This window comes from Taudactylus pleione, unplaced genomic scaffold, assembly GCF_031769625.1.
Source record: "Taudactylus pleione unplaced genomic scaffold, aTauple2 ptg001472l, whole genome shotgun sequence".
Classification (NCBI taxonomy): Eukaryota; Metazoa; Chordata; class Amphibia; order Anura; family Myobatrachidae; genus Taudactylus; species Taudactylus pleione.
This window is the reverse complement of record NW_028285870.1, coordinates 42,379-69,125: the sequence shown is the minus strand read 5'-3', so window position 1 is coordinate 69,125 and position 26,747 is coordinate 42,379. Positions and strand designations below refer to the sequence as shown.

The 26,747-nt window shown below is 47.6% G+C and overlaps 1 protein-coding gene across 4 annotated transcripts; it reads left to right on the top strand.

Annotated features, from left to right (window-relative positions):
- LOC148442528 (uncharacterized) lies at positions 1-25,226 on the top strand. 4 transcript variants are annotated; one of them, XM_088463849.1, is made up of 7 exons: positions 1-45; positions 10,786-10,935; positions 12,674-12,865; positions 13,386-13,464; positions 13,584-13,681; positions 13,826-13,985; positions 24,193-25,226. In XM_088463849.1, exons 2-7 carry the CDS (start codon positions 10,858-10,860, stop codon positions 25,092-25,094), a joined length of 1,509 nt encoding a protein of 502 aa, XP_088319975.1. In that variant the 5' UTR covers positions 1-45; positions 10,786-10,857; the 3' UTR covers positions 25,095-25,226. The 4 variants fall into 4 exon arrangements, with proteins under 4 accessions (XP_088319975.1, XP_088319976.1, XP_088319974.1 ...); XM_088463848.1 differs by having other exon boundaries at positions 37-45; positions 10,790-10,935; positions 24,196-25,226; XM_088463846.1 differs by having other exon boundaries at positions 37-45; positions 10,790-10,935.
- Positions 25,227-26,747: the final 1,521 nt, after the last annotated feature.

The window sequence follows — 26,747 nt, the reverse complement described above, 5'->3', positions numbered from 1 at the left end:
GAGAACGGAGAACTGAGAAGAAAAGGATTTGTCCGATTGCAGCAGGTAATGGCGTCCTACCATACATACTATACTGGGGAGCAGCCTGTGGTGTCCTGTTACTATTAGTATACAGGGGGAGCAGCCTGTGGTGTCCTGTTATTATTATTATACAGGGGGAGCAGCCTGTGGTGTCCTGTTATTATTATTATACAGGGGGAGCAGCCTGTGGTGTCCTGTTATTATTATTATACAGGGGGAGCAGCCTGTGGTGTCCTGTTATTATTATTATACAGGGGGAGCAGCCTGTGGTGTCCTGTTATTATACAGGGGGAGCAGCCTGTGGTGTCCTGTTATTATTATTATACAGGGAGAGCAGCCTGTGGTGTCCTGTTATTATACAGGGGGTGCAGCCTGTGGTGTCCTGTTACTATTATTATACAGGGGGAGCAGCCTGTGGTGTCCTGTTATTATTATTATACAGGGGGAGCAGCCTGTGGTGTCCTGTTATTATACAGGGGGAGCAGCCTGTGGTGTCCTGTTATTATTATTATACAGGGGAGCAGCCTGTGGTGTCCTGTTATTATTATTATACAGGGAGAGCAGCCTGTGGTGTCCTGTTATTATTATTATACAGGGGGTGCAGCCTGTGGTGTCCTGTTACTATTAGTATACAGGGGGAGCAGCCTGTGGTGTCCTGTTACTATTATTATACAGGGGGAGCAGCCTGTGGTGTCCTGTTATTATTATTATACAGGGGGAGCAGCCTGTGGTGTCCTGTTATTATACAGGGGGAGCAGCCTGTGGTGTCCTGTTATTATTATTATACAGGGAGAGCAGCCTGTGGTGTCCTGTTATTATTATTATACAGGGGGAGCAGCCTGTGGTGTCCTGTTATTATTATTATACAGGGGGAGCAGCCTGTGGTGTCCTGTTATTATTATTATACAGGGGGAGCAGCCTGTGGTGTCCTGTTATTATTATTATACAGGGGGAGCAGCCTGTGGTGTCCTGTTATTATACAGGGGGAGCAGCCTGTGGTGTCCTGTTATTATTATTATACAGGGAGAGCAGCCTGTGGTGTCCTGTTATTATACAGGGGGTGCAGCCTGTGGTGTCCTGTTACTATTATTATACAGGGGGAGCAGCCTGTGGTGTCCTGTTATTATTATTATACAGGGGGAGCAGCCTGTGGTGTCCTGTTATTATTATTATACAGGGGGAGCAGCCTGTGGTGTCCTGTTATTATTATTATACAGGGGGAGCAGCCTGTGGTGTCCTGTTATTATACAGGGGGAGCAGCCTGTGGTGTCCTGTTATTATTATTATACAGGGAGAGCAGCCTGTGGTGTCCTGTTATTATACAGGGGGTGCAGCCTGTGGTGTCCTGTTACTATTATTATACAGGGGGAGCAGCCTGTGGTGTCCTGTTATTATTATTATACAGGGGGAGCAGCCTGTGGTGTCCTGTTATTATACAGGGGGAGCAGCCTGTGGTGTCCTGTTATTATTATTATACAGGGGAGCAGCCTGTGGTGTCCTGTTATTATTATACAGGGAGAGCAGCCTGTGGTGTCCTGTTATTATTATTATACAGGGGGTGCAGCCTGTGGTGTCCTGTTACTATTAGTATACAGGGGGAGCAGCCTGTGGTGTCCTGTTATTATTATTATACAGGGGAGCAGCCTGTGGTGTCCTGTTATTATTATTATACAGGGGGAGCAGCCTGTGGTGTCCTGTTATTATTATTATACAGGGGGAGCAGCCTGTGGTGTCCTGTTATTATTATTATACAGGGGGAGCAGCCTGTGGTGTCCTGTTATTATTATTATACAGGGGGAGCAGCCTGTGGTGTCCTGTTATTATACAGGGGGAGCAGCCTGTGGTGTCCTGTTATTATTATTATACAGGGAGAGCAGCCTGTGGTGTCCTGTTATTATACAGGGGGTGCAGCCTGTGGTGTCCTGTTACTATTATTATACAGGGGGAGCAGCCTGTGGTGTCCTGTTATTATTATTATACAGGGGGAGCAGCCTGTGGTGTCCTGTTATTATACAGGGGGAGCAGCCTGTGGTGTCCTGTTATTATTATTATACAGGGGAGCAGCCTGTGGTGTCCTGTTATTATTATACAGGGAGAGCAGCCTGTGGTGTCCTGTTATTATTATTATACAGGGGGTGCAGCCTGTGGTGTCCTGTTATTATTAGTATACAGGGGGAGCAGCCTGTGGTGTCCTGTTATTATTATTATACAGGGGGAGCAGCCTGTGGTGTCCTGTTATTATTATTATACAGGGGGAGCAGCCTGTGGTGTCCTGTTATTATTATTATACAGGGGGAGCAGCCTGTGGTGTCCTGTTATTATTATTATACAGGGGGAGCAGCCTGTGGTGTCCTGTTATTATACAGGGGGAGCAGCCTGTGGTGTCCTGTTATTATTATTATACAGGGAGAGCAGCCTGTGGTGTCCTGTTATTATACAGGGGGTGCAGCCTGTGGTGTCCTGTTACTATTATTATACAGGGGGAGCAGCCTGTGGTGTCCTGTTATTATTATTATACAGGGGGAGCAGCCTGTGGTGTCCTGTTATTATTATTATACAGGGGGAGCAGCCTGTGGTGTCCTGTTATTATTATTATACAGGGGAGCAGCCTGTGGTGTCCTGTTATTATTATTATACAGGGGGAGCAGCCTGTGGTGTCCTGTTATTATACAGGGGAGCAGCCTGTGGTGTCCTGTTATTATTATTATACAGGGAGAGCAGCCTGTGGTGTCCTGTTATTATACAGGGGGTGCAGCCTGTGGTGTCCTGTTACTATTATTATACAGGGGGAGCAGCCTGTGGTGTCCTGTTATTATTATACAGGGGGAGCAGCCTGTGGTGTCCTGTTATTATACAGGGGGAGCAGCCTGTGGTGTCCTGTTATTATTATTATACAGGGGAGCAGCCTGTGGTGTCCTGTTATTATTATACAGGGAGAGCAGCCTGTGGTGTCCTGTTATTATTATTATACAGGGGGTGCAGCCTGTGGTGTCCTGTTACTATTAGTATACAGGGGGAGCAGCCTGTGGTGTCCTGTTATTATTATTATACAGGGGGAGCAGCCTGTGGTGTCCTGTTATTATTATTATACAGGGGGAGCAGCCTGTGGTGTCCTGTTATTATTATTATACAGGGGGAGCAGCCTGTGGTGTCCTGTTATTATTATACAGGGGGAGCAGCCTGTGGTGTCCTGTTATTATTATTATACAGGGGGAGCAGCCTGTGGTGTCCTGTTATTATACAGGGGGAGCAGCCTGTGGTGTCCTGTTATTATTATTATACAGGGAGAGCAGCCTGTGGTGTCCTGTTATTATACAGGGGGTGCAGCCTGTGGTGTCCTGTTACTATTATTATACAGGGGGAGCAGCCTGTGGTGTCCTGTTATTATTATTATACAGGGGGAGCAGCCTGTGGTGTCCTGTTATTATACAGGGGGAGCAGCCTGTGGTGTCCTGTTATTATTATTATACAGGGGAGCAGCCTGTGGTGTCCTGTTATTATTATACAGGGAGAGCAGCCTGTGGTGTCCTGTTATTATTATTATACAGGGGGTGCAGCCTGTGGTGTCCTGTTACTATTAGTATACAGGGGGAGCAGCCTGTGGTGTCCTGTTACTATTATTATACAGGGGGAGCAGCCTGTGGTGTCCTGTTATTATTATTATACAGGGGGAGCAGCCTGTGGTGTCCTGTTATTATTATTATACAGGGGGAGCAGCCTGTGGTGTCCTGTTATTATTATTATACAGGGGGAGCAGCCTGTGGTGTCCTGTTATTATACAGGGGGAGCAGCCTGTGGTGTCCTGTTATTATTATTATACAGGGAGAGCAGCCTGTGGTGTCCTGTTATTATACAGGGGGTGCAGCCTGTGGTGTCCTGTTACTATTATTATACAGGGGGAGCAGCCTGTGGTGTCCTGTTATTATTATTATACAGGGGGAGCAGCCTGTGGTGTCCTGTTATTATACAGGGGGAGCAGCCTGTGGTGTCCTGTTATTATTATTATACAGGGAGAGCAGCCTGTGGTGTCCTGTTATTATACAGGGGGTGCAGCCTGTGGTGTCCTGTTACTATTATTATACAGGGGGAGCAGCCTGTGGTGTCCTGTTATTATTATTATACAGGGGGAGCAGCCTGTGGTGTCCTGTTATTATACAGGGGGAGCAGCCTGTGGTGTCCTGTTATTATTATTATACAGGGGAGCAGCCTGTGGTGTCCTGTTATTATTATTATACAGGGAGAGCAGCCTGTGGTGTCCTGTTATTATTATTATACAGGGGGTGCAGCCTGTGGTGTCCTGTTACTATTAGTATACAGGGGGAGCAGCCTGTGGTGTCCTGTTACTATTATTATACAGGGGGAGCAGCCTGTGGTGTCCTGTTATTATTATTATACAGGGGGAGCAGCCTGTGGTGTCCTGTTATTATACAGGGGGAGCAGCCTGTGGTGTCCTGTTATTATTATTATACAGGGAGAGCAGCCTGTGGTGTCCTGTTATTATACAGGGGGTGCAGCCTGCGGTGTCCTGTTACTATTATTATACAGGGGGAGCAGCCTGTGGTGTCCTGTTATTATTATTATACAGGGGGAGCAGCCTGTGGTGTCCTGTTATTATACAGGGGGAGCAGCCTGTGGTGTCCTGTTATTATTATTATACAGGGGAGCAGCCTGTGGTGTCCTGTTATTATTATTATACAGGGAGAGCAGCCTGTGGTGTCCTGTTATTATTATTATACAGGGGGTGCAGCCTGTGGTGTCCTGTTACTATTAGTATACAGGGGGAGCAGCCTGTGGTGTCCTGTTACTATTATTATACAGGGGGAGCAGCCTGTGGTGTCCTGTTATTATTATTATACAGGGGGAGCAGCCTGTGGTGTCCTGTTATTATACAGGGGGAGCAGCCTGTGGTGTCCTGTTATTATTATTATACAGGGAGAGCAGCCTGTGGTGTCCTGTTATTATTATTATACAGGGGGAGCAGCCTGTGGTGTCCTGTTATTATTATTATACAGGGGGAGCAGCCTGTGGTGTCCTGTTATTATTATTATACAGGGGGAGCAGCCTGTGGTGTCCTGTTATTATACAGGGGGAGCAGCCTGTGGTGTCCTGTTATTATTATTATACAGGGAGAGCAGCCTGTGGTGTCCTGTTATTATACAGGGGGTGCAGCCTGTGGTGTCCTGTTACTATTATTATACAGGGGGAGCAGCCTGTGGTGTCCTGTTATTATTATTATACAGGGGGAGCAGCCTGTGGTGTCCTGTTATTATTATTATACAGGGGGAGCAGCCTGTGGTGTCCTGTTATTATTATTATACAGGGGGAGCAGCCTGTGGTGTCCTGTTATTATTATTATACAGGGGGAGCAGCCTGTGGTGTCCTGTTATTATACAGGGGGAGCAGCCTGTGGTGTCCTGTTATTATTATTATACAGGGAGAGCAGCCTGTGGTGTCCTGTTATTATACAGGGGGTGCAGCCTGTGGTGTCCTGTTACTATTATTATACAGGGGGAGCAGCCTGTGGTGTCCTGTTATTATTATTATACAGGGGGAGCAGCCTGTGGTGTCCTGTTATTATACAGGGGGAGCAGCCTGTGGTGTCCTGTTATTATTATTATACAGGGGAGCAGCCTGTGGTGTCCTGTTATTATTATACAGGGAGAGCAGCCTGTGGTGTCCTGTTATTATTATTATACAGGGGGTGCAGCCTGTGGTGTCCTGTTACTATTAGTATACAGGGGGAGCAGCCTGTGGTGTCCTGTTATTATTATTATACAGGGGGAGCAGCCTGTGGTGTCCTGTTATTATTATTATACAGGGGGAGCAGCCTGTGGTGTCCTGTTATTATTATTATACAGGGGGAGCAGCCTGTGGTGTCCTGTTATTATTATTATACAGGGGGAGCAGCCTGTGGTGTCCTGTTATTATTATTATACAGGGGGAGCAGCCTGTGGTGTCCTGTTATTATACAGGGGGAGCAGCCTGTGGTGTCCTGTTATTATTATTATACAGGGAGAGCAGCCTGTGGTGTCCTGTTATTATACAGGGGGTGCAGCCTGTGGTGTCCTGTTACTATTATTATACAGGGGGAGCAGCCTGTGGTGTCCTGTTATTATTATTATACAGGGGGAGCAGCCTGTGGTGTCCTGTTATTATACAGGGGGAGCAGCCTGTGGTGTCCTGTTATTATTATTATACAGGGGAGCAGCCTGTGGTGTCCTGTTATTATTATACAGGGAGAGCAGCCTGTGGTGTCCTGTTATTATTATTATACAGGGGGTGCAGCCTGTGGTGTCCTGTTACTATTAGTATACAGGGGGAGCAGCCTGTGGTGTCCTGTTACTATTATTATACAGGGGGAGCAGCCTGTGGTGTCCTGTTATTATTATTATACAGGGGGAGCAGCCTGTGGTGTCCTGTTATTATTATTATACAGGGGGAGCAGCCTGTGGTGTCCTGTTATTATTATTATACAGGGGGAGCAGCCTGTGGTGTCCTGTTATTATACAGGGGGAGCAGCCTGTGGTGTCCTGTTATTATTATTATACAGGGAGAGCAGCCTGTGGTGTCCTGTTATTATACAGGGGGTGCAGCCTGTGGTGTCCTGTTACTATTATTATACAGGGGGAGCAGCCTGTGGTGTCCTGTTATTATTATTATACAGGGGGAGCAGCCTGTGGTGTCCTGTTATTATACAGGGGGAGCAGCCTGTGGTGTCCTGTTATTATTATTATACAGGGAGAGCAGCCTGTGGTGTCCTGTTATTATACAGGGGGTGCAGCCTGTGGTGTCCTGTTACTATTATTATACAGGGGGAGCAGCCTGTGGTGTCCTGTTATTATTATTATACAGGGGGAGCAGCCTGTGGTGTCCTGTTATTATACAGGGGGAGCAGCCTGTGGTGTCCTGTTATTATTATTATACAGGGGAGCAGCCTGTGGTGTCCTGTTATTATTATTATACAGGGAGAGCAGCCTGTGGTGTCCTGTTATTATTATTATACAGGGGGTGCAGCCTGTGGTGTCCTGTTACTATTAGTATACAGGGGGAGCAGCCTGTGGTGTCCTGTTACTATTATTATACAGGGGGAGCAGCCTGTGGTGTCCTGTTATTATTATTATACAGGGGGAGCAGCCTGTGGTGTCCTGTTATTATACAGGGGGAGCAGCCTGTGGTGTCCTGTTATTATTATTATACAGGGAGAGCAGCCTGTGGTGTCCTGTTATTATACAGGGGGTGCAGCCTGCGGTGTCCTGTTACTATTATTATACAGGGGGAGCAGCCTGTGGTGTCCTGTTATTATTATTATACAGGGGGAGCAGCCTGTGGTGTCCTGTTATTATACAGGGGGAGCAGCCTGTGGTGTCCTGTTATTATTATTATACAGGGGAGCAGCCTGTGGTGTCCTGTTATTATTATTATACAGGGAGAGCAGCCTGTGGTGTCCTGTTATTATTATTATACAGGGGGTGCAGCCTGTGGTGTCCTGTTACTATTAGTATACAGGGGGAGCAGCCTGTGGTGTCCTGTTACTATTATTATACAGGGGGAGCAGCCTGTGGTGTCCTGTTATTATTATTATACAGGGGGAGCAGCCTGTGGTGTCCTGTTATTATACAGGGGGAGCAGCCTGTGGTGTCCTGTTATTATTATTATACAGGGAGAGCAGCCTGTGGTGTCCTGTTATTATACAGGGGGTGCAGCCTGTGGTGTCCTGTTACTATTATTATACAGGGGGAGCAGCCTGTGGTGTCCTGTTATTATTATTATACAGGGGGAGCAGCCTGTGGTGTCCTGTTATTATACAGGGGGAGCAGCCTGTGGTGTCCTGTTATTATTATTATACAGGGGAGCAGCCTGTGGTGTCCTGTTATTATTATTATACAGGGAGAGCAGCCTGTGGTGTCCTGTTATTATTATTATACAGGGGGTGCAGCCTGTGGTGTCCTGTTACTATTAGTATACAGGGGGAGCAGCCTGTGGTGTCCTGTTACTATTATACAGGGGGAGCAGCCTGTGGTGTCCTGTTATTATTATTATACAGGGGGAGCAGCCTGTGGTGTCCTGTTATTATACAGGGGGAGCAGCCTGTGGTGTCCTGTTATTATTATTATACAGGGAGAGCAGCCTGTGGTGTCCTGTTATTATACAGGGGGTGCAGCCTGTGGTGTCCTGTTACTATTATTATACAGGGGGAGCAGCCTGTGGTGTCCTGTTATTATTATTATACAGGGGGAGCAGCCTGTGGTGTCCTGTTATTATACAGGGGGAGCAGCCTGTGGTGTCCTGTTATTATTATTATACAGGGGAGCAGCCTGTGGTGTCCTGTTATTATTATTATACAGGGAGAGCAGCCTGTGGTGTCCTGTTATTATTATTATACAGGGGGTGCAGCCTGTGGTGTCCTGTTACTATTAGTATACAGGGGGAGCAGCCTGTGGTGTCCTGTTACTATTATTATACAGGGGGAGCAGCCTGTGGTGTCCTGTTATTATTATTATACAGGGGGAGCAGCCTGTGGTGTCCTGTTATTATACAGGGGGAGCAGCCTGTGGTGTCCTGTTATTATTATTATACAGGGAGAGCAGCCTGTGGTGTCCTGTTATTATACAGGGGGTGCAGCCTGTGGTGTCCTGTTACTATTATTATACAGGGGGAGCAGCCTGTGGTGTCCTGTTATTATTATTATACAGGGAGAGCAGCCTGTGGTGTCCTGTTATTATACAGGGGGTGCAGCCTGTGGTGTCCTGTTACTATTATTATACAGGGGGAGCAGCCTGTGGTGTCCTGTTATTATTATTATACAGGGGGAGCAGCCTGTGGTGTCCTGTTATTATACAGGGGGAGCAGCCTGTGGTGTCCTGTTATTATTATTATACAGGGGAGCAGCCTGTGGTGTCCTGTTATTATTATTATACAGGGAGAGCAGCCTGTGGTGTCCTGTTATTATTATTATACAGGGGGTGCAGCCTGTGGTGTCCTGTTACTATTAGTATACAGGGGGAGCAGCCTGTGGTGTCCTGTTACTATTATTATACAGGGGGAGCAGCCTATGGTGTCCTGTTATTATACAGGGGGAGCAGCCTGTGGTGTCCTGTTATTATTATACAGGAGGAGCAGCCTGTGGTGTCCTGTTACTATTATTATACAGGGGGAGCAGCTTGTGGTGTCCTGTTACTATTATTATACAGGGAGAGCAGCCTGTGGTATCCTGTTACTATTATTATACAGGGAGAGCAGCCTGTGGTGTCCTGTTACTATTATTATACAGGGGGAGCAGCCTGTGGTGTCCTGTTACTATTATTATACAGGGGGAGCAGCCTGTGGTATCCTGTTACTATTATTATACAGGGAGAGCAGCCTGTGTCCTGTTATTATTATTATACAGGGGGAGCAGCCTGTGGTGTTCTGTTATTATTATAATTATTCAGGGGGAGCAGCCTGTGGTATCTTATTATTATTGTACAAGGGGAGCAGCATGTGGCATTGTGTTATTATGTGGGGCAGCAGTCTTTGTAACAAAGGGCTGCACTCCCTAAGCTGAGCTTACCTTTTCTGCTCTCCTGTTTGCTCTCCCCTCTCTTCCCTGTTATCTGTATGACCTCAGTATAGGGCCATATTCAATTTGAAGCGAGAAGTCCGAGGTTGGACTTTTCGCCATCATCTCAGTTTTAGCAGGGGAGGAAGTATCGGGCGAAAACGGGACCCGGCTGAAAGGTAAGTATCGAAAAGTCCTGTCACTTTTGGGAAAATCAGCCTGTCACCCCCCCAAAACATTGTCTGACATGGGGGATCACTATGGGTACACCCGATTTGGCCTGCTGAAGATAATTGGGGTTTTTAAAGCAGCTGCGGCAGGGGCATAAATGCGTCTTTCAAGAAGTGGTGAAGAATAGCATTTAGCTTTATTTTTCTTAAAAAATAACTAGTCCCATCAAATTTGGGGTACACGAATATGGGTGCAAGCAAGTCCCTAAAGTGATTTAAAAAATTTCTTCAAAAAACCACCTGCCGCAATCATCCGCATTCTAGAAAACGCCTGCCGCATACTTGGGGACCCCCCCTTAGTCAATTTCGCTAGTTTTTAAGTTTGTCCCCCAACTTTTTTTTTCGCCCCCAAAATGAAACCACTTTTTTGGGGGTGCCCTATGATTATTTAAAAAAATAGTTTGACACAGTTAACTTTTAGGGGATATTCCAAAGGATGCAGGGTACTTTTTTTTTAACCCTGCACCCCAAAACCCCAATTCTGCACTTTTTTTTCGCAACCTACAGTATTCAGTGGAGAAAACTTATCCCCGTTTTTTTGCACCTGGGAAAAGTCTTTGAAATTTAATATGGGGATAAGTGAAACTGGCGAAAATGACATCATCGGACTTTTCGCTCCAAATTGAATATGACCCATAGTCACAGATTCTCTCAGTTTCTGGAATAAATGTAAAACAAGAGTAAAAAATCCCAACATCCCTATTTCGTGTGTCTGTAAAAGATTCACGTGGAGCAAATTGCACCAAATCTGTGTCTGGGAGGAATAAGACCCCCGGCCAGGAGAGGAGCATTGGTGTAACCTTATACAGTACAGCGTTGTGTGACGGCATCTGAGGAGCCTTATGGGGCTGGGTCACAGGAACCTCTGACAGACACTGACCAGGGCTCTATGGCTGGGGGGAAAGGGGAAACTTACTGGTCACTCACTGTTACATGTCTGACTGTGTTACATGTGTTCTCTGTGATGTGTATTTTATATATTATATTTATTCCTAGACAGTTCAGCTGTGTGGAACCAGAGTCTTTATTACACGTCACACGTTCTGTATTCTCCCTTATTCACTGAGGATGGACATGGATGAGAGTCAAAGGTCTGAGAGGATCTTACATCTCACCCTGGAGATCATCTACCTGCTGACTGGGGAGGTGAGAGGGCCTGGAGGTGTCACAGTGACATCACATAGCTATAGTAATAATACAGGGACATGACTGGGGAGGTGAGGGGATCTGGGAGTGTCACAGTGACATCACCTATATCTATAGTAATAATACAGGGACATGACTGGGGAGGTGAGGGGATCTGGGAGTGTATACAGTGACATCACTTATATCTATAGTAATAATACAGGGACATGACTGGGGAGGTGAGGGGATCTGGGAGCGTCACAGTGACATCACTTATATCTATAGTAATAATACAGGGACATGACTGGGGAGGTGAGGGGATCTGGGAGTGTCACAGTGATATCACTTACATCTATAGTAATAATACAGGGACATGACTGGGGAGGTGAGGGGATCTGGGAGTGTCACAGTGACATCACTTATATCTATAGTAATAATACAGGGACATGACTGGGGAGGTGAGGGGGATCTGGAAGTGTCACAGTGACATCACTTATATCTATAGTAATAATACAGGGACATGACTGGGGAGGTGAGGGGATCTGGGATTGTCACAGTGACATTACTTGTATCTATAGTAATAATACAGGGACATGACTGGTGGTGAGGGGATCTGGGAGTGTCACAGTGACATCACCTATATCTATAGTAATAACACAGGGACATGACTGGGGAGGTGAGGGGATCTGGGAGTGTCACAGTGATATCACTTATATCTATAGTAATAATACAGGGACATGACTGGGGAGGTGAGGGGATCTGGGAGTGTATACAGTGACATCACTTATATCTATAGTAATAATACAGGGACATGACTGGGGAGGTGAGGGGATCTGGGAGTGTCACAGTGACATCACTTATATCTATAGTAATAATACATGGACATGACTGGGGAGGTGAGAGGCTGTGGGAGTGTCACAGTGACATCACTTATATCTATAGTAATAATACAGGGACATGACTGGGGAGGTGAGGGGATCTGGGAGTGTCACAGTGACATCACTTATATCTATAGTAATAATACATGGACATGACTGGGGAGGTGAGAGGCTGTGGGAGTGTCACAGTGACATCACTTATATCTATAGTAATAATACAGGGACATGACTGGGGAGGTGAGGGGATCTGGGAGTGTCACAGTGACATCACTTATATCTATAGTAATAATACAGGGACATGACTGGTGGAGGTGAAGGGATCTGGGAGTGTCACAGTGACATCACTTATATCTATAGTAATAATACAGGGACATGGCTGGGGAGGTGAGGGGATCTGGGAGTGTCACAGTGACATCACTTATATCTATAGTAATAATACATGGACATGACTGGGGAGGTGAGAGGCTGTGGGAGTGTCACAGTGACATCACTTATATCTATAGTAATAATACAGGGACATGACTGGTGGAGGTGAAGGGATCTGGGAGTGTCACAGTGACATCACTTATATCTATAGTAATAATACAGGGACATGACTGGGGAGGTGAGGGGATCTGGGAGTGTCACAGTGACATCACTTATATCTATAGTAATAATACAGGGACATGACTGGGGAGGTGAGGGGGATCTGGGAGTGTCACAGTGACATCACTTATATCTATAGTAATAATACAGGGACATGACTGGTGGAGGTGAAGGAATCTGGGAGTGTCACAGTGACATCACTTATATCTATAGTAATAATACAGGGACATGACTGAGGAGGTGAGGGGGATCTGGGAATGTTTGTATTGATATTTGATTTCTCCCCCAATACATAGGGTTACACAGTAGTGAAGAAGACATCCAGTGAGAGTGTGACAAATAGCAGCCGTTCCCGCGTGTCAGGAGGACTGAGCAGGACCCAGAGTCCCGTCACGGTGCCTCCACCTCACTCACTGATACATGAGAGACACCATGACCAGAAGATCCTGGATTTCACCAACAAGACTATTCAGCTGCTGACTGGAGAGGTGACTGCTGGGAATGGGACATTATACAGTAACACCAGGGGATGTGTCTGGGTGATGACTGGAGAGGTGACTGCTGGGAATGGGACATTATACAGTAACACTAGGGGATGTGTCTGGGTGATGACTGGAGAGGTGACTGCTGGGAATGGGACATTATACAGTAACACCAGGGGATGTGTCTGGGTGATGACTGGAGAGGTGACTGCTGGGAATGGGACATTATACAGTAGCACCAGGGGATGTGTCTGGGTGATGACTGGAGAGGTGACTGCTGGAAATGGGACATTATACAGTAACACCAGGGGATGTGTCTGTGTGATGACTGGAGAGGTGACTGCTGGGAATGGGACATTATACAGTGACACCAGGGGATGTGTCTGGCTGATGACTGGAGAGGTGACTGCTGGGAATGGGACATTATACAGTAACACCAGGGGATGTGTCTGGGTGATGACTGTATCATTGTGTGTGTCAGGTTCCTATAAGGTGTCAGGATGTCACTGTCTATGTCTCAATGCAGGAGGGGGAGTATATAGAGGAACACAGGGGTCTGTACAAGGACGTGATGATGGAGAATTACCGGCCCCTCACATCACTGGGTAAGAGGAGACTGTAATTTATTGTACAGGGGAGAGCATGTATGAGGGCCCCCTATATACACACATCATCTGGTAATCACATATTTACAATGTACTCAGTCACTGTGTGTCTCCTACAGATGGAGCCAGTAACCGAAATACCCCAGAGAAATGTCCCCGTCCACTTTATTCCCAGGACTGTACAGAGGAGAATCACAGGATCCCACGGGATCATCAGGTAGATGGGATTTAGGGTCTCCTCAATATACCAAAGTGTCTGTCACTATATGATCTGTAGAGAAGCTGTGTGTGTGTCTTATACCCTGATATTATACTGTTTAACTAATTGAAATCATATGTTATTATCTAATGGGTCATTTAGAGTGAAGATCAGGCTGATAATAAGGTAGAAGATATAGAGGGAGAAGAAGAGACTTGTGTGACTGATATGAAGGCAGAAGATATAGAGATAGAAGACGAGATGTATGTGATGGGTGATCAGCAGTGTAAGGAGGAGGAAATCCCTACAGATATCAGCACAGGTGAGTAATAATCACTTAATACAGAAAACAGTCACATATGCTCCTCACCACAGCAATCTCCTATAATACAGGAGCCATCAGCCCCTATTAGACTCCTGCTCTCCCCTCACATCATGTCACTGTGTGTTACCAGCCCAGAGATCTGACCAGTCTCCTCCCCACACTCTCTGGTGTATCTCATACATCAGGAGCCATCAGCCCCTATTATACTCCTGCTCTCCCCCTCACATCATGTCACTGTGTGTTACCAGCCCAGAGATCTGACCAGTCTTCTCCTTACACTTTCTGGTGTATCTCATACATCAGGAGCCATCAGCCCCTATTATACTCCTGCTCTCCCCATCACATCATGTCACTGTGTGTTACCAACCCAGAGATCTGACCAGTCTCCTCTCCACACTCTCTGGTGTATCTCATACATCAGGAGCTATCAGCCCCTATTATACTCCTGCTCTCCCCTCACATCATGTCACTGTGTGTTACCAGCCCAGAGATCTGACCAGTCTCCTCCCCACACTCTCTGGTGTATCTCATACATCAGGAGCCATCAGCCCCTATTATACCCCTGCTCTCCCCCTCACATCATGTCACTGTGTGTTACCACAAAGGACGTGAATAGAGGGTGGTGAACCGCGCTCACTGATATGACTGTGGGGGTGGATTGAGGCAGGAGGGAGAGGGAAAAAGTATTGGGGGGGGGGGAAGAGAGGTGGGGGGAGGGGATGTGCGTGTATCTGGAGGTATGGGGGTAGGGAGTGTAAGAGTGCTGCGCCTGTGGTAGGAGTACCTGTTCCTACCTAGTTTAGAGACTGGTATAAGCTGGGTAAGGCGCGCTCTCTATGGTGGGGCAGTGTGTAAAGTGCTTGGGTGAGAGTGATCTGTATGACAGAGAGACGTAGACTGTGGTGTTGGGTCAAGGTAATTTTATTGGTTTAAGGTAGGTATGCACAATGCTAATAGAGGGTAATTGACCCAGGAGCAGTGGGGGGAAGAGCAGGATGGGTGCACGGGGGGGAAGGTGGGTAGACCCTTTTAGGGGGCTCCTTTTCCGTGCAGTTCTGGACCAGCACGTTGTCCCTGCTGGACCTTTGGTCGACAGTCTTAACGCCCGGCACAGTGTAGGTGGAAGTCTGGTACGGATAGATGATGTGGCGGCGTTCCGCAATATGTACAACTTACCTACCGGTAGGTGCCTGTGTAGGCGTTGCGATTTGGGGGTGGTGGTCGGCAGTCTCTGATGGTATACAGCGGCAGGTTAGATGGCCGTTCTTGTTGTGCTGCAGCTACTGGTGCGGCTGTGCCCCGTGATGGTGGCACCGTTGGTCTTGTTTGCGCTGGCAGGGTGGGTCAGCGTGGTGGATGGTGCCTGGCTTTATGCGCGGGCTGCGGCAGGTCGGCGTCTCCGTGTTTGGGATGCGGGCCGGTACCTGCGTGTGTGCCACGTCGTGCAGCGGGACGGCCGGGTGAGGCTGTTCGGATGAGGGATGCCGTGTGTGTGCAGTGAACGCCGGCTCCTCGTGGTTCCTGCGGCTGTTGGCGCCCAATGTGGGGCGGGGGCGGGGAGGTTGAGAGCCGGGCGTGTCATGGTCACAAGGCGGGGGTGCCGCTCGCCGGAGGTGCTGGCGGCTCCTTGTGATCAGCGGTCGCTGGGACAGCAGGGGGGTTCTTCAGCAGGAAAGAAGGTTTCCAGGACGTGATGGTAGGTGTGTGTCTCCAACGCGTTTCGGCTGTGCCTTAATCATGGAGGTTACTGTTACATGGTACAGCAGTGTTTTAAAGGTTGGTGTGGAGGTGGGTGTGTACGGAATTGGCCAATGGGGGGGGAGGTGTGTGTGCACTGGGCGTGGTCAGGAGTTGATGGCAATCTGGAGGTGTTCTGTTGTTGGAGGCCAATGGGATATTGCCAGATGGAAAAGGGTAATGACAGATGTGTGGGCGGGCGTGGTAGGTGGTGATGGGTGTGTGTGGTGTGCTGCGTTCCGGTGTGATTGTGTGTTAGTGTATGGGCTCAACGGGTAATGTATATATGTGTGTGTTGCACTTGGTGTGGTTGTGTGGTGTTGGAGGAGGATAGCTGGACTGGGGGAATTCATTGGGAAATGAGGTTGTGGACAGTCATGCGGATACGGGGTGGTAAATTGACATGTGGGTAAGTTGCTATAGTGCGGAGGTGGTTCTGGATGGTGCAGGTGTCACTGTCGAGTGGATGGGCTGGGGGGGGTTGTTGGGGATGTAGCGGGTCGGTGCGGTAGTGAAGGTGGGCTGGTGACTGGGTGGTTTGGTTGTGGGGACGTGTGTGTGTGATATGGGTGTCGAAAGGGGGCTAAGTGTGGTTTTTGGGGTGTAAACGGCGTGTGAAGGGGGGAGGGGTGCTAGAAGTGGGTCAGAAACGGGAGGAGGTGTGCGATATAGCAAGAGGAGGGGGGGGGGTTTCGGGGATATTATTTACTAATGACAGACTTTATCTCGTTGTCGATGTTCAGACCACTGGGTGCCAGGGTACGAAGTGTGATTATCCATTTGAGTTCTTCCTTGTTGAGTATTCTTGTGTGGTCCCCTCCTCTCCAGTTCCTTTGTATGTGTCTGATCCCTATGAATTGTAGACCAGTGATGTTGCTCTGGTGATGTTCGAGGAAGTGTACCGGTATGTTATGACTGTCTGCTTTGTTAGTGATATTTCTGAGGTGTTCCTTGATTCTGGTATGTAATGGTCTGATGGTTCTCCCTACATACTGCTTGTGGCATGGGCACTGTATGATATAGATCACATTTTTAGTGTGACATGTGATGTGTTCCCGTATCTTGTAGGTGGTGCCCGTCTGTGTGGAGGTAAAGGATGTGGTTGGTTTTGTACTCCTATAGTTTAGATTGGTGCAATTGGAGCATGTCCCGCAGTGGTAAAAGCCTCCCTTCAGTGTACCTTTGTCTATTGTGGTCTGTGTGTGTATTGAGGGGGAATGTGGTTCGTGACTAGCTTTTTGTGTATGTTCGGTTCTTTCTTGTAGATTACTCTGGCTCTGGGTGGTAGTATATGTGTTAGTGTTTCGTCTTTTTGTAGAAGGTGCCAATGTTTGTTTATTATTTTCTTGATGTCGTGGGCGTGGGTGTTATATTGTGTGATGAAAGCAGGGTGGTCATGTGTCGTTGAGGTGTGGGGTTTGTATTTGAGAAGTGGTGCCCTTGATTCTTCTGCTACTTTATCCATTTTGTCTTGTAGTGTGGGTATGTGATAAGCTTTATCTGCAAATTGTTGTTTAAGAGTTTCTCCCTGTGATATGTAGTCTGTTAGTCTGGTGCAGTTTCTTCTGAGTCTTTTGAATTGTCCTATGGGGATGTTGTTGAGCCAGTTGGGGTGGTGACCGCTACTCGATAAGATGTAGCTATTGACGTCGACTGGTTTTTGGAAGGTCTTTGTGTGTATTTGTCCGTTGTGTATGAATATCTGTAGGTCTAGAAAGTTTACCGAGGTTTTGCTATAGTCTGTGGTGAATTGGAGATTTTTGTCGTTATTGTTAATGTAGTTGATGAATTCTAGCAGTGTGGATTCTGGTCCTTTCCATATGCAAATGATGTCGTCTATGTATCTCCTCCAGAGGACCAAGTTTGCCTGCCAGTCATGACCTGTCCATATGTGGGAATCCTCCCACCGGCTCATGAACAGGTTAGCATAACTGGGGGCAAACTTGGTCCCCATTGCGGTCCCTGTTTGCTGAAGGTAGAAGTTATTGTTGAACCAAAAGTAATTATGTGTGAGGATGTAGTCTATGCCTTGCAGGATGAATGCTGTTTGTAGTGGGTCCATGGAGTCATCTTGTTGGAGGTAGTGTCGGGTGCTGTCCAATCCGTGTTGGTGGTCTATGATGGTGTAAAGTGAGGTGACGTCACTGGTGACGAGCCAGTAGTCATCGCCCCAGGGTGTCTTTTCTAGTGTCTTGAGGATGTCCGTTGTGTCTTTCAGATGTGATTGTTGTTGTTTGACATATGGTTGGAGGAAGTGATCTATGTATTCAGAAAGGTTAGAGGAAATGGAGTTAATGCCTGAGATGATGGGTCTGCTGGGTGGGTGAGTTGTGTTCTTATGGATTTTGGGGAGATAGTAGAAAACGGGGATGACTGGGTGAGGGTTGTGTAGATAGTTGTGTTCCTGTTTGGAGAGGATGCCTGAAGTGCTACCGGTTGTCAGAATGCATGAGAGTTCTTGGTTGAAGTTGTGTGTGGGGTCTGTGCGTAGAACTTTGTAGGTATTGGAGTCTCTGAGGATGCGGAGGGATTCTGTTATGTAGTCTGCTTTGTCCAGTAGTACTATTCCTCCTCCCTTGTCTGCGGGTTTAATGATGAGATCATGGTTGTTTCTTGTTTCTTAGGTTGTTTAGTGAGGCTAGCTCTTTTTTGGTGAGGTTATTGTTGTAGTGTTTAGTGGGGGTGTTCAGTTTGTTGATGTCTTCCATCACTAGGTGTTCAAAGGTATGTATTAAGTGTCCCTTGAGGTGGCTAGGGAAAAATTTGGAAGGTGGTCTGAGTGTGGTGTGTTTGAAGCGGTCTGTTGTGGTGTCCTGTATGGGGGGGTTGTTCGCGAAGAATTTTTTGAGGGTCAACTTGCGGACAAACCTGTTTTAGGTCTAGATAAGTTTCGAATTTGTTGAGTTTGTTGTTGGGGGCAAATTTGAGGCCTTTGTTCAGTAGTAATTTGTCACTATCTGTAAGTGTCTGGCTGCTTAAATTGAAGATTCCTTTGGTGTCGGTAGTAGTGGTGTGTGAGACGAGGGGGTCAAACAACCAAACCCAAACCCCCCCTCGTCTCACACACCACCACTACCGACACCAAAGGAATCTTCAATTTAAGCAGCCAGACACTTACAGATAGTGACAAATTACTACTGAACAAAGGCCTCAAATTTGCCCCCAACAACAAACTCAACAAATTCGAAACTTATCTAGACCTAAACAGGTTTGTCCGCAAGTTGACCCTCAAAAAATTCTTCGCGAACAACCCCCCCATACAGGACACCACAACAGACCGCTTCACACACACCACACTCAGACCACCTTCCAAATTTTTCCCTAGCCACCTCAAGGGACACTTAATACATACCTTTGAACACCTAGTGATGGAAGACATCAACAAACTGAACACCCCCACTAAACACTACAACAATAACCTCACCAAAAAAGAGCTAGCCTCACTAAACAACCTAAGAAACAAGAAACAACCATGATCTCATCATTAAACCCGCAGACAAGGGAGGAGGAATAGTACTACTGGACAAAGCAGACTACATAACAGAATCCCTCCGCATCCTCAGAGACTCCAATACCTACAAAGTTCTACGCACAGACCCCACACACAACTTCAACCAAGAACTCTCACGCATTCTGACAACCGGTAGCACTTCAGGCATCCTCTCCAAACAGGAACACAACTATCTACACAACCCTCACCCAGTCATCCCCGTTTTCAACTATCTCCCCAAAATCCATAAGAACACAACTCACCCACCCGGCAGACCCATCATCTCAGGCATTAACTCCATTTCCTCTAACCTTTCTGAATACATCGATCACTTCCTCCAACCATATGTCAAACAACAACAATCACATCTGAAAGACACAACGGACATCCTCAAGACACTAGAAAAGACACCCTGGGGCGATGACTACTGGCTCGTCACCAGTGACATCACCTCACTTTACACCATCATAGACCACCAACACGGATTGGACAGCACCCGACACTACCTCCAACAAGATGACTCCATGGACCCACTACAAACAGCATTCATCCTGCAAGGCATAGACTACATCCTCACACATAATTACTTTTGGTTCAACAAAAACTTCTACCTTCAGCAAACAGGGACCGCAATGGGGACCAAGTTTGCCCCCAGTTATGCTAACCTGTTCATGAGCCGGTGGGAGGATTCCCACATATGGACAGGTCATGACTGGCAGGCAAACTTGGTCCTCTGGAGGAGATACATAGACGACATCATTTGCATATGGAAAGGACCAGAATCCACACTGCTAGAATTCATCAACTACATTAACAATAACGACAAAAATCTCCAATTCACCACAGACTATAGCAAAACCTCGGTAAACTTTCTAGACCTACAGATATTCATACACAACGGACAAATACACACAAAGACCTTCCAAAAACCAGTCGACGTCAATAGCTACATCTTATCGAGTAGCGGTCATCACCCCAACTGGCTCAACAACATCCCCATAGGACAATTCAAAAGACTCAGAAGAAACTGCACCAGACTAACAGACTACATATCACAGGGAGAAACTCTTAAACAACAATTTGCAGATAAAGCTTATCACATACCCACACTACAAGACACAATGAATAAAGTAGCAGAAGAATCAAGGGCACCACTTCTCAAATACAAACCCCACACCTCAACGACACATGACCACCCTGCTTTCATCACACAATATAACACCCACGCCCACGACATCAAGAAAATAATAAACAAACATTGGCACCTTCTACAAAAAGACGAAACACTAACACATATACTACCACCCAGAGCCAGAGTAATCTACAAAAAAGCACCGAACATACACAAAAAGCTAGTCACGAACCACATTCCCCCATCAATACACACACAGACCACAATAGACAAAGGTACACTGAAGGGAGGCTTTTACCACTGCGGGACATGCTCCAATTGCACCAATCTAAACTATAGGAGTACAAAACCCACCACATCCTTTACCTCCACACAGACGGGCACCACCTACAAGATACGGGAACACATCACATGTCACACTAAAAATGTGATCTATATCATACAGTGCCCATGCCACAAGCAGTATGTAGGGAGAACCATCAGACCATTACATACCAGAATCAAGGAACACCTCAGAAATGTCACTAACAAAGCAGACAGTCATAACATACCGGTACACTTCCTCGAACATCACCAGAGCAACATCACTGGTCTACAATTCATAGGGATCAGACACATACAAAGGAACTGGAGAGGAGGGGACCACACAAGAATACTCAACAAGGAAGAACTCAAATGGATAATCACACTTCGTACCCTGGCACCCAGTGGTCTGAACATCGACAACGAGATAAAGTCTGTCATTAGTAAATAATATCCCCGAAACCCCCCCCCTCCTCTTGCTATATCGCACACCTCCTCCCGTTTCTGACCCACTTCTAGCACCCCTCCCCCCTTCACACGCCGTTTACACCCCAAAAACCACACTTAGCCCCCTTTCGACACCCATATCACACACACACACGTCCCCACAACCAAACCACCCAGTCACCAGCCCACCTTCACTACCGCACCGACCCGCTACATCCCCAACAACCCCCCCCAGCCCATCCACTCGACAGTGACACCTGCACCATCCAGAACCACCTCCGCACTATAGCAACTTACCCACATGTCAATTTACCACCCTGTATCCGCATGACTGTCCACAACCTCATTTCCCAATGAATTCCCCCAGTCCAGCTATCCTCCTCCAACACCACACAACCACACCAAGTGCAACACACACATATATACATTACCCGTTGAGCCCATACACTAACACACAATCACACCGGAACGCAGCACACCACACACACCCATCACCACCTACCACGACCCACTCGCACTGCCCTCCACCAGCCACCCCCCGTGCGACCGGCTGAACCCCCGGCGCCATCATCCCACACATCCACCACACTTCACTACCCCTACATCCCCACGTTACCCCTTAACCCTTGCACACCCAGATAACACCCAATTGATACATGACTTCGCCCTTATCGTCACAGCAACTCCCCAGACCATGTCCGATCACCCCCTGCTACTAACCTTTACCACCACGTCATTTAACCCCATCACCTTTACACACCCAGGCCACACCCGGTGGTCACAAGACATCGCCCATATCGCCACACCAACTTTCCTTTTCATGTCCGATCACCCTCTGTTATTAACCATTGCCACCACGCTACACTCCGCTCCCCAGAGCGTCACCTCCCACAGACCTGCACACTCGTCATTAAGCCCGCCCACACATCTGTCATTACCCTTTTCCATCTGGCAATATCCCATTGGCCTCCAACAACAGAACACCTCCAGATTGCCATCAACTCCTGACCACGCCCAGTGCACACACACCTCCCCCCCCCCATTGGCCAATTCCGTACACACCCACCTCCACACCAACCTTTAAAACACTGCTGCACCATGTAACAGTAACCTCCATGATTAAGGCACAGCCGAAACGCGTTGGAGACACACACCTACCATCACGTCCTGGAAACCTTCTTTCCTGCTGAAGAACCCCCCTGCTGTCCCAGCGACCGCTGATCACAAGGAGCCGCCAGCACCTCCGGCGAGCGGCACCCCCGCCTTGTGACCGTGACACGCCCGGCTCTCAACCTCCCCACCCCACATTGGGCGCCAACAGCCGCAGGAACCACGAGGAGCCGGCGTTCACTGCACACACACTGCATCCCTCATCCGAACAGCCTCACCCGGCCGTCCCGCTGCACGACGTGGCACACGCAGGTACTGGCCCGCATCCCAAACACGGAGACGCCGACCTGCCGCAGCCCACGCATCCAGCCAGGCTCCATCCACCACGCTGACCCACCCTGCCAGCGCAAACAAGACCAACGGTGCCACCATCACGGGGCACAGCCGCACCAGTAGCTGCAGCACAACAAGAACGGCCATCTAACCTGCCGCTGTATACCATCAGAGACTGCCGACCACCACCCCCAAATCGCAACGCCTACACAGGCACCTACCGGTAGGTAAGTTGTACATATTGCGGGACGCCGCCACATCATCTATCCGTACCAGACTTCCACCTACACTGTGCCGGGCGTTAAGACTGTCGACCAAAGGTCCAGCAGGGACAACGTGCTGGTCCAAAACTGCACGGAAAAGGAGCCCCCTAAAAGGGTCTACCCACCTTCCCCCCGTGCACCCATCCTGTTCTTCCCCCCACTGCTCCTGGGTCAATTACCCTCTATTAGCATTGTGCCTACCTTAAACCAATAAAATGACCTTGACCCAACACCACCGTCTACGTCTCTCTGTCATACAGACCACTCTCACCCAAGCACTTTACACACTGCCCCACCATACAGAGAGCGCGCCTTACCCAGCTTATACTGTGTGTTACCAGCCCAGAGATCTGACCAGTCTCCTCCCCACACTCTGGTGTATCTCATACATCAGTACAACAGACATCATTATAATGATTAAACCACTGATCAGTGTAACGAGACCCATGTGATATTACCCATAATATACCCCATATGTGCACTACCACGTGTCAATACCCACTGTCTTCCTTTTTTTTTTTTTTCTTTCATTATGCCGTATACTACCTATCACAACAACTGCAGATCTATGAGCACACACCCTTCATTGCACAATGGCTACTTTTAGTCTCTATGCTTGGATGCTCTCTACTGTTGCGCTTTATATGCTGACCTGTCTCATTATTCTGCTCTGCCCTTCTGCTTTCTTCCTCTTTTTGCTGTTGCCCTGCTGTGCCCTGCACCATTCACCTACCCTGTCCTGCTGCCTCCCCCGCTCTGTGCCCTGCGCCATTCCCCTACCCAGTCCTGCTGCCTCCCCCACTCTGTGCCCGGCACCATACCCCTACCCAGTCCTGCTGCCTCCCCTGCTCTGTGCCCTGCACCATTCCCCTACCCTGTCCTGCTGCCTCCCCCACTCTGTGCCCTGCACCATTCCCCTACCCTGTCCTGCTGCCTCCCCCGCTCTGTGCCACCATCATTCTGTGTTGCTCTGTCCTATCGCTCTCCTTCCCTCTCAGCGGTTATATACAGTGACTCATTACCCTAAGTTAGTAGCATGACTCTGGTGGGGCTACTCTCCCTGAGGATTACCAGAGGACCATATAGAGGTGGCTTTTGGTATACATATATCCACCTGGAGAATTTTGTGTAGTGTGGACGCAGTTGTTGCTAATTAGCTCACGAGTTTCCCATGTTTATGTGTGAGGGAGGTCAAGATTAATATTGTGGTTCACCAACATCACTGGCTAATGAGGCTTCCTGCTCTGTGATGATGGCTAGGGAACGTTACCCAGCAAAGTCTGTTTTTGGTGGGAGATATCTATTGGTGATATGCAATTTTGCGAAGTATTATATATAAAACTATATATATAGAACTTTTAAATAATAATAGAATCATTTTATTTCCAGCAGATGGACGCACAAGCAGGAATCACTTGGAGGGACATTCCATCTTGTCTACAGACATTAAAATAGTAGATATCATCACAAAAGATTCTCCTGGAGACAGCACTGTTATGCTAAATATACATCCAGTAACTCACAGTGCAGATATATCAGACTGTTCTCCCGATGCCTCTGCTTTTGTTACACGTAGTGCAGCTCATATCAGTGCTAAAATATTTCCCTGTCCTGAGTGTGGGAAATCTTTTACATATAAATCACATCTTGTTAAACATCAGAGAAGTCACACAGGTGAAAGACCATTTCCATGCTCTGAGTGTGGGAAATCTTTTACACAGAAATCAAATCTTGTTACACATCTGAGAAGTCACACAGGTGAGAAACCGTTTCCATGTTCTGAGTGTGAGAAATGTTTTATACAGAAATCAGATCTAGTTATACATCAGAGAAGTCATACAGGTGAGAGGTCATTTCCATGCTCTGAGTGTGGGAAATGTTTTACACAGAAATCAGTTCTTGTTACACATCTGAGAAGTCACACAGGTGAGAAACCATTTCCTTGTTCTGAGTGTGGGAAATGTTTTTCACGGAACTCAGATCTTGTTAGACACCAGAGACGTCACACCGGTGAGAAGCCTTTTCCATGTTCTGAGTGTGGGAAATGTTTTTCACGGAAATCAGATCTTGTTATACATCAGAGACGTCACACTGGTGAGAAGCCGTATCCATGCTCTGAGTGTGGGAAATGTTTTATCGAGAAAACGGCTCTTGTTAAACATCAGAGAAGGCACAGAGGTGAGAAATCATCATTTCCATGTACAGCGTGTGGGAAATATTTTAAATGTAAATCAAATCTTATTAGTCATCAGCTGTCACACAGGAAAGGAGCATTTCTAGGAGCTGCTTAGCAACGCTCTAGTTGCACAGTATTTTATCAATTTAAGTTAACTATCCGCAGATAATTGGGATGTGTGTCATTAATATAAGACTGGGTTACTTTTTCCTCCATATGGGACAAAGGCTTTACTCTGGGTATAGGTTTGAGGGATGGAGCCTTGGCACCACACAGTTAATACATGAAAATCCTTGGCCCCCCCAATACCCCGCCCCCAGCCTCCGGTACCTCAGTTTAGTGTTGGTGCCTGCAGCAGTGGCACACACTGAAAGCTGTGTAGACAGCTTTATGGGGTTTTTTTACACTGGATTCTCTGGTATTCACCTTCAACATGGTGGAGAATGCTCAATTTCATTCCTGGCCTGTCCAGTTAGAGATTCTAGTCTGATGGAACAGATCCCATCTGCAGCTCAAGTCTCCAATGTTTATTCTCTCTCAGGAAGTGCGTAATTCCCTCTTGTGGTGGCTCCCAGGGTCTCATCTGATCAGGGAACACCCCTTCTTGATTCAGGACTGGGTCCTTCTCACCACCGAAGCAAGTCTTCGTGGGAGGGGGCGGTAACCTGTCTTCAGACGTTTCGGGGTCTGTGTTCGGCTCAGCTGCCGATCAACGTTCTGCGACTCCGAGCAGTTTACAGAGCTCTCTGTCTACCTCTGCCTTTCTTCTAGTGTCGTCCAGCCCAGGTACAGTCTGACAACGCGATGGCGAAACCATAAACCATCAGGGCAGCACTCGCAGTTGGGATGCCTTGAGTGAGGTCAGTTGTATTCTCCGATGGGTGGAGAGACATCTTTTGTCCCTGTTGGCAGTCTACATTCCCGGAGTGCAAAATTGGGAAGCAAGCTAACTAAGCCGCCAGGACGTTCATTCGAGCGAATGGGCTCTACAGCCGGACGTCCTTTCAACTCCTGGTTCTTTGCTGGGGCCTGCTGGACATAGACATGATGGTGTCTCTGCACAATTGCCAGGTTCCAATGTACTGCTCACGCACCAGAGATCCGGAGGCCTTTCTGGTGAACGCCTTGGCGGTTCGGTGGACCTTCCCGCCCTTGTACATCTTCCCTCCAATCTCTGATTCTGCAAGTTGAAGTTGGAGGGCGGCGCGGCTCCCAATTGCCTGTGAAGGATGTGCTATGCAAATCTTCTGGGTCTCTCCATCAACACTCCTCTGCATCTTCCACTGCAGCCAGATCTTCTATCTCATGGCTCGTGCTACCATCCGAATCTGGCCCATCTCGCTTTGACGGGGTGGCTCTTGAGACATCCGTTTTAAGAGCTAAGGGGTTTTCCAGCTCAGTCATTAGTACGATGCTCAATGCCCATAAACCCTCTTCTGTCAAAATTACCATTGGGTTTGGAGGACTTTGACTGTTGTTCGGCTAGGAATCTTAACCCCAGGTCTTTCCGTATCTCTTGCATTTTTTCTTTTTTGCAGGCAGGGCTACATTTTAGCCCTTTGCCTTGCTTCACTAAAGGTGCAGGTTTCGTCCCTTTCTGTTCTCTTTCAGAGACAGATTGCGCTGTTACCTTATGTGTGGACTTTCCTACATGGCATCCTCCACATACAGCCTCCATTTGTACCACCGGTGGCTCCATGGGATTTGTCTTGGGTTCTTATGGCTCTTCAGTCTTTGCAGTTAGAACCTTTAGACACAGTGGACATTC

What these genes read in the sequence shown, in the direction of transcription:
- LOC148442528 (XM_088463849.1), top strand. Translation starts at nt 10,858, where the DNA reads ATGGACATGGATGAGAGTCAAAGGTCTGAGAGGATCTTACATCTCACC. An exon ending in GGATCCCACGGGATCATCAG is followed by an intron (nt 13,682 to 13,825) that starts GTAGATGGGATT and finishes TGGGTCATTTAG; the next exon opens with AGTGAAGATCAGGCTGATAA. An exon ending in CCCTACAGATATCAGCACAG is followed by an intron (nt 13,986 to 24,192) that starts GTGAGTAATAAT and finishes TTTTATTTCCAG; the next exon opens with CAGATGGACGCACAAGCAGG.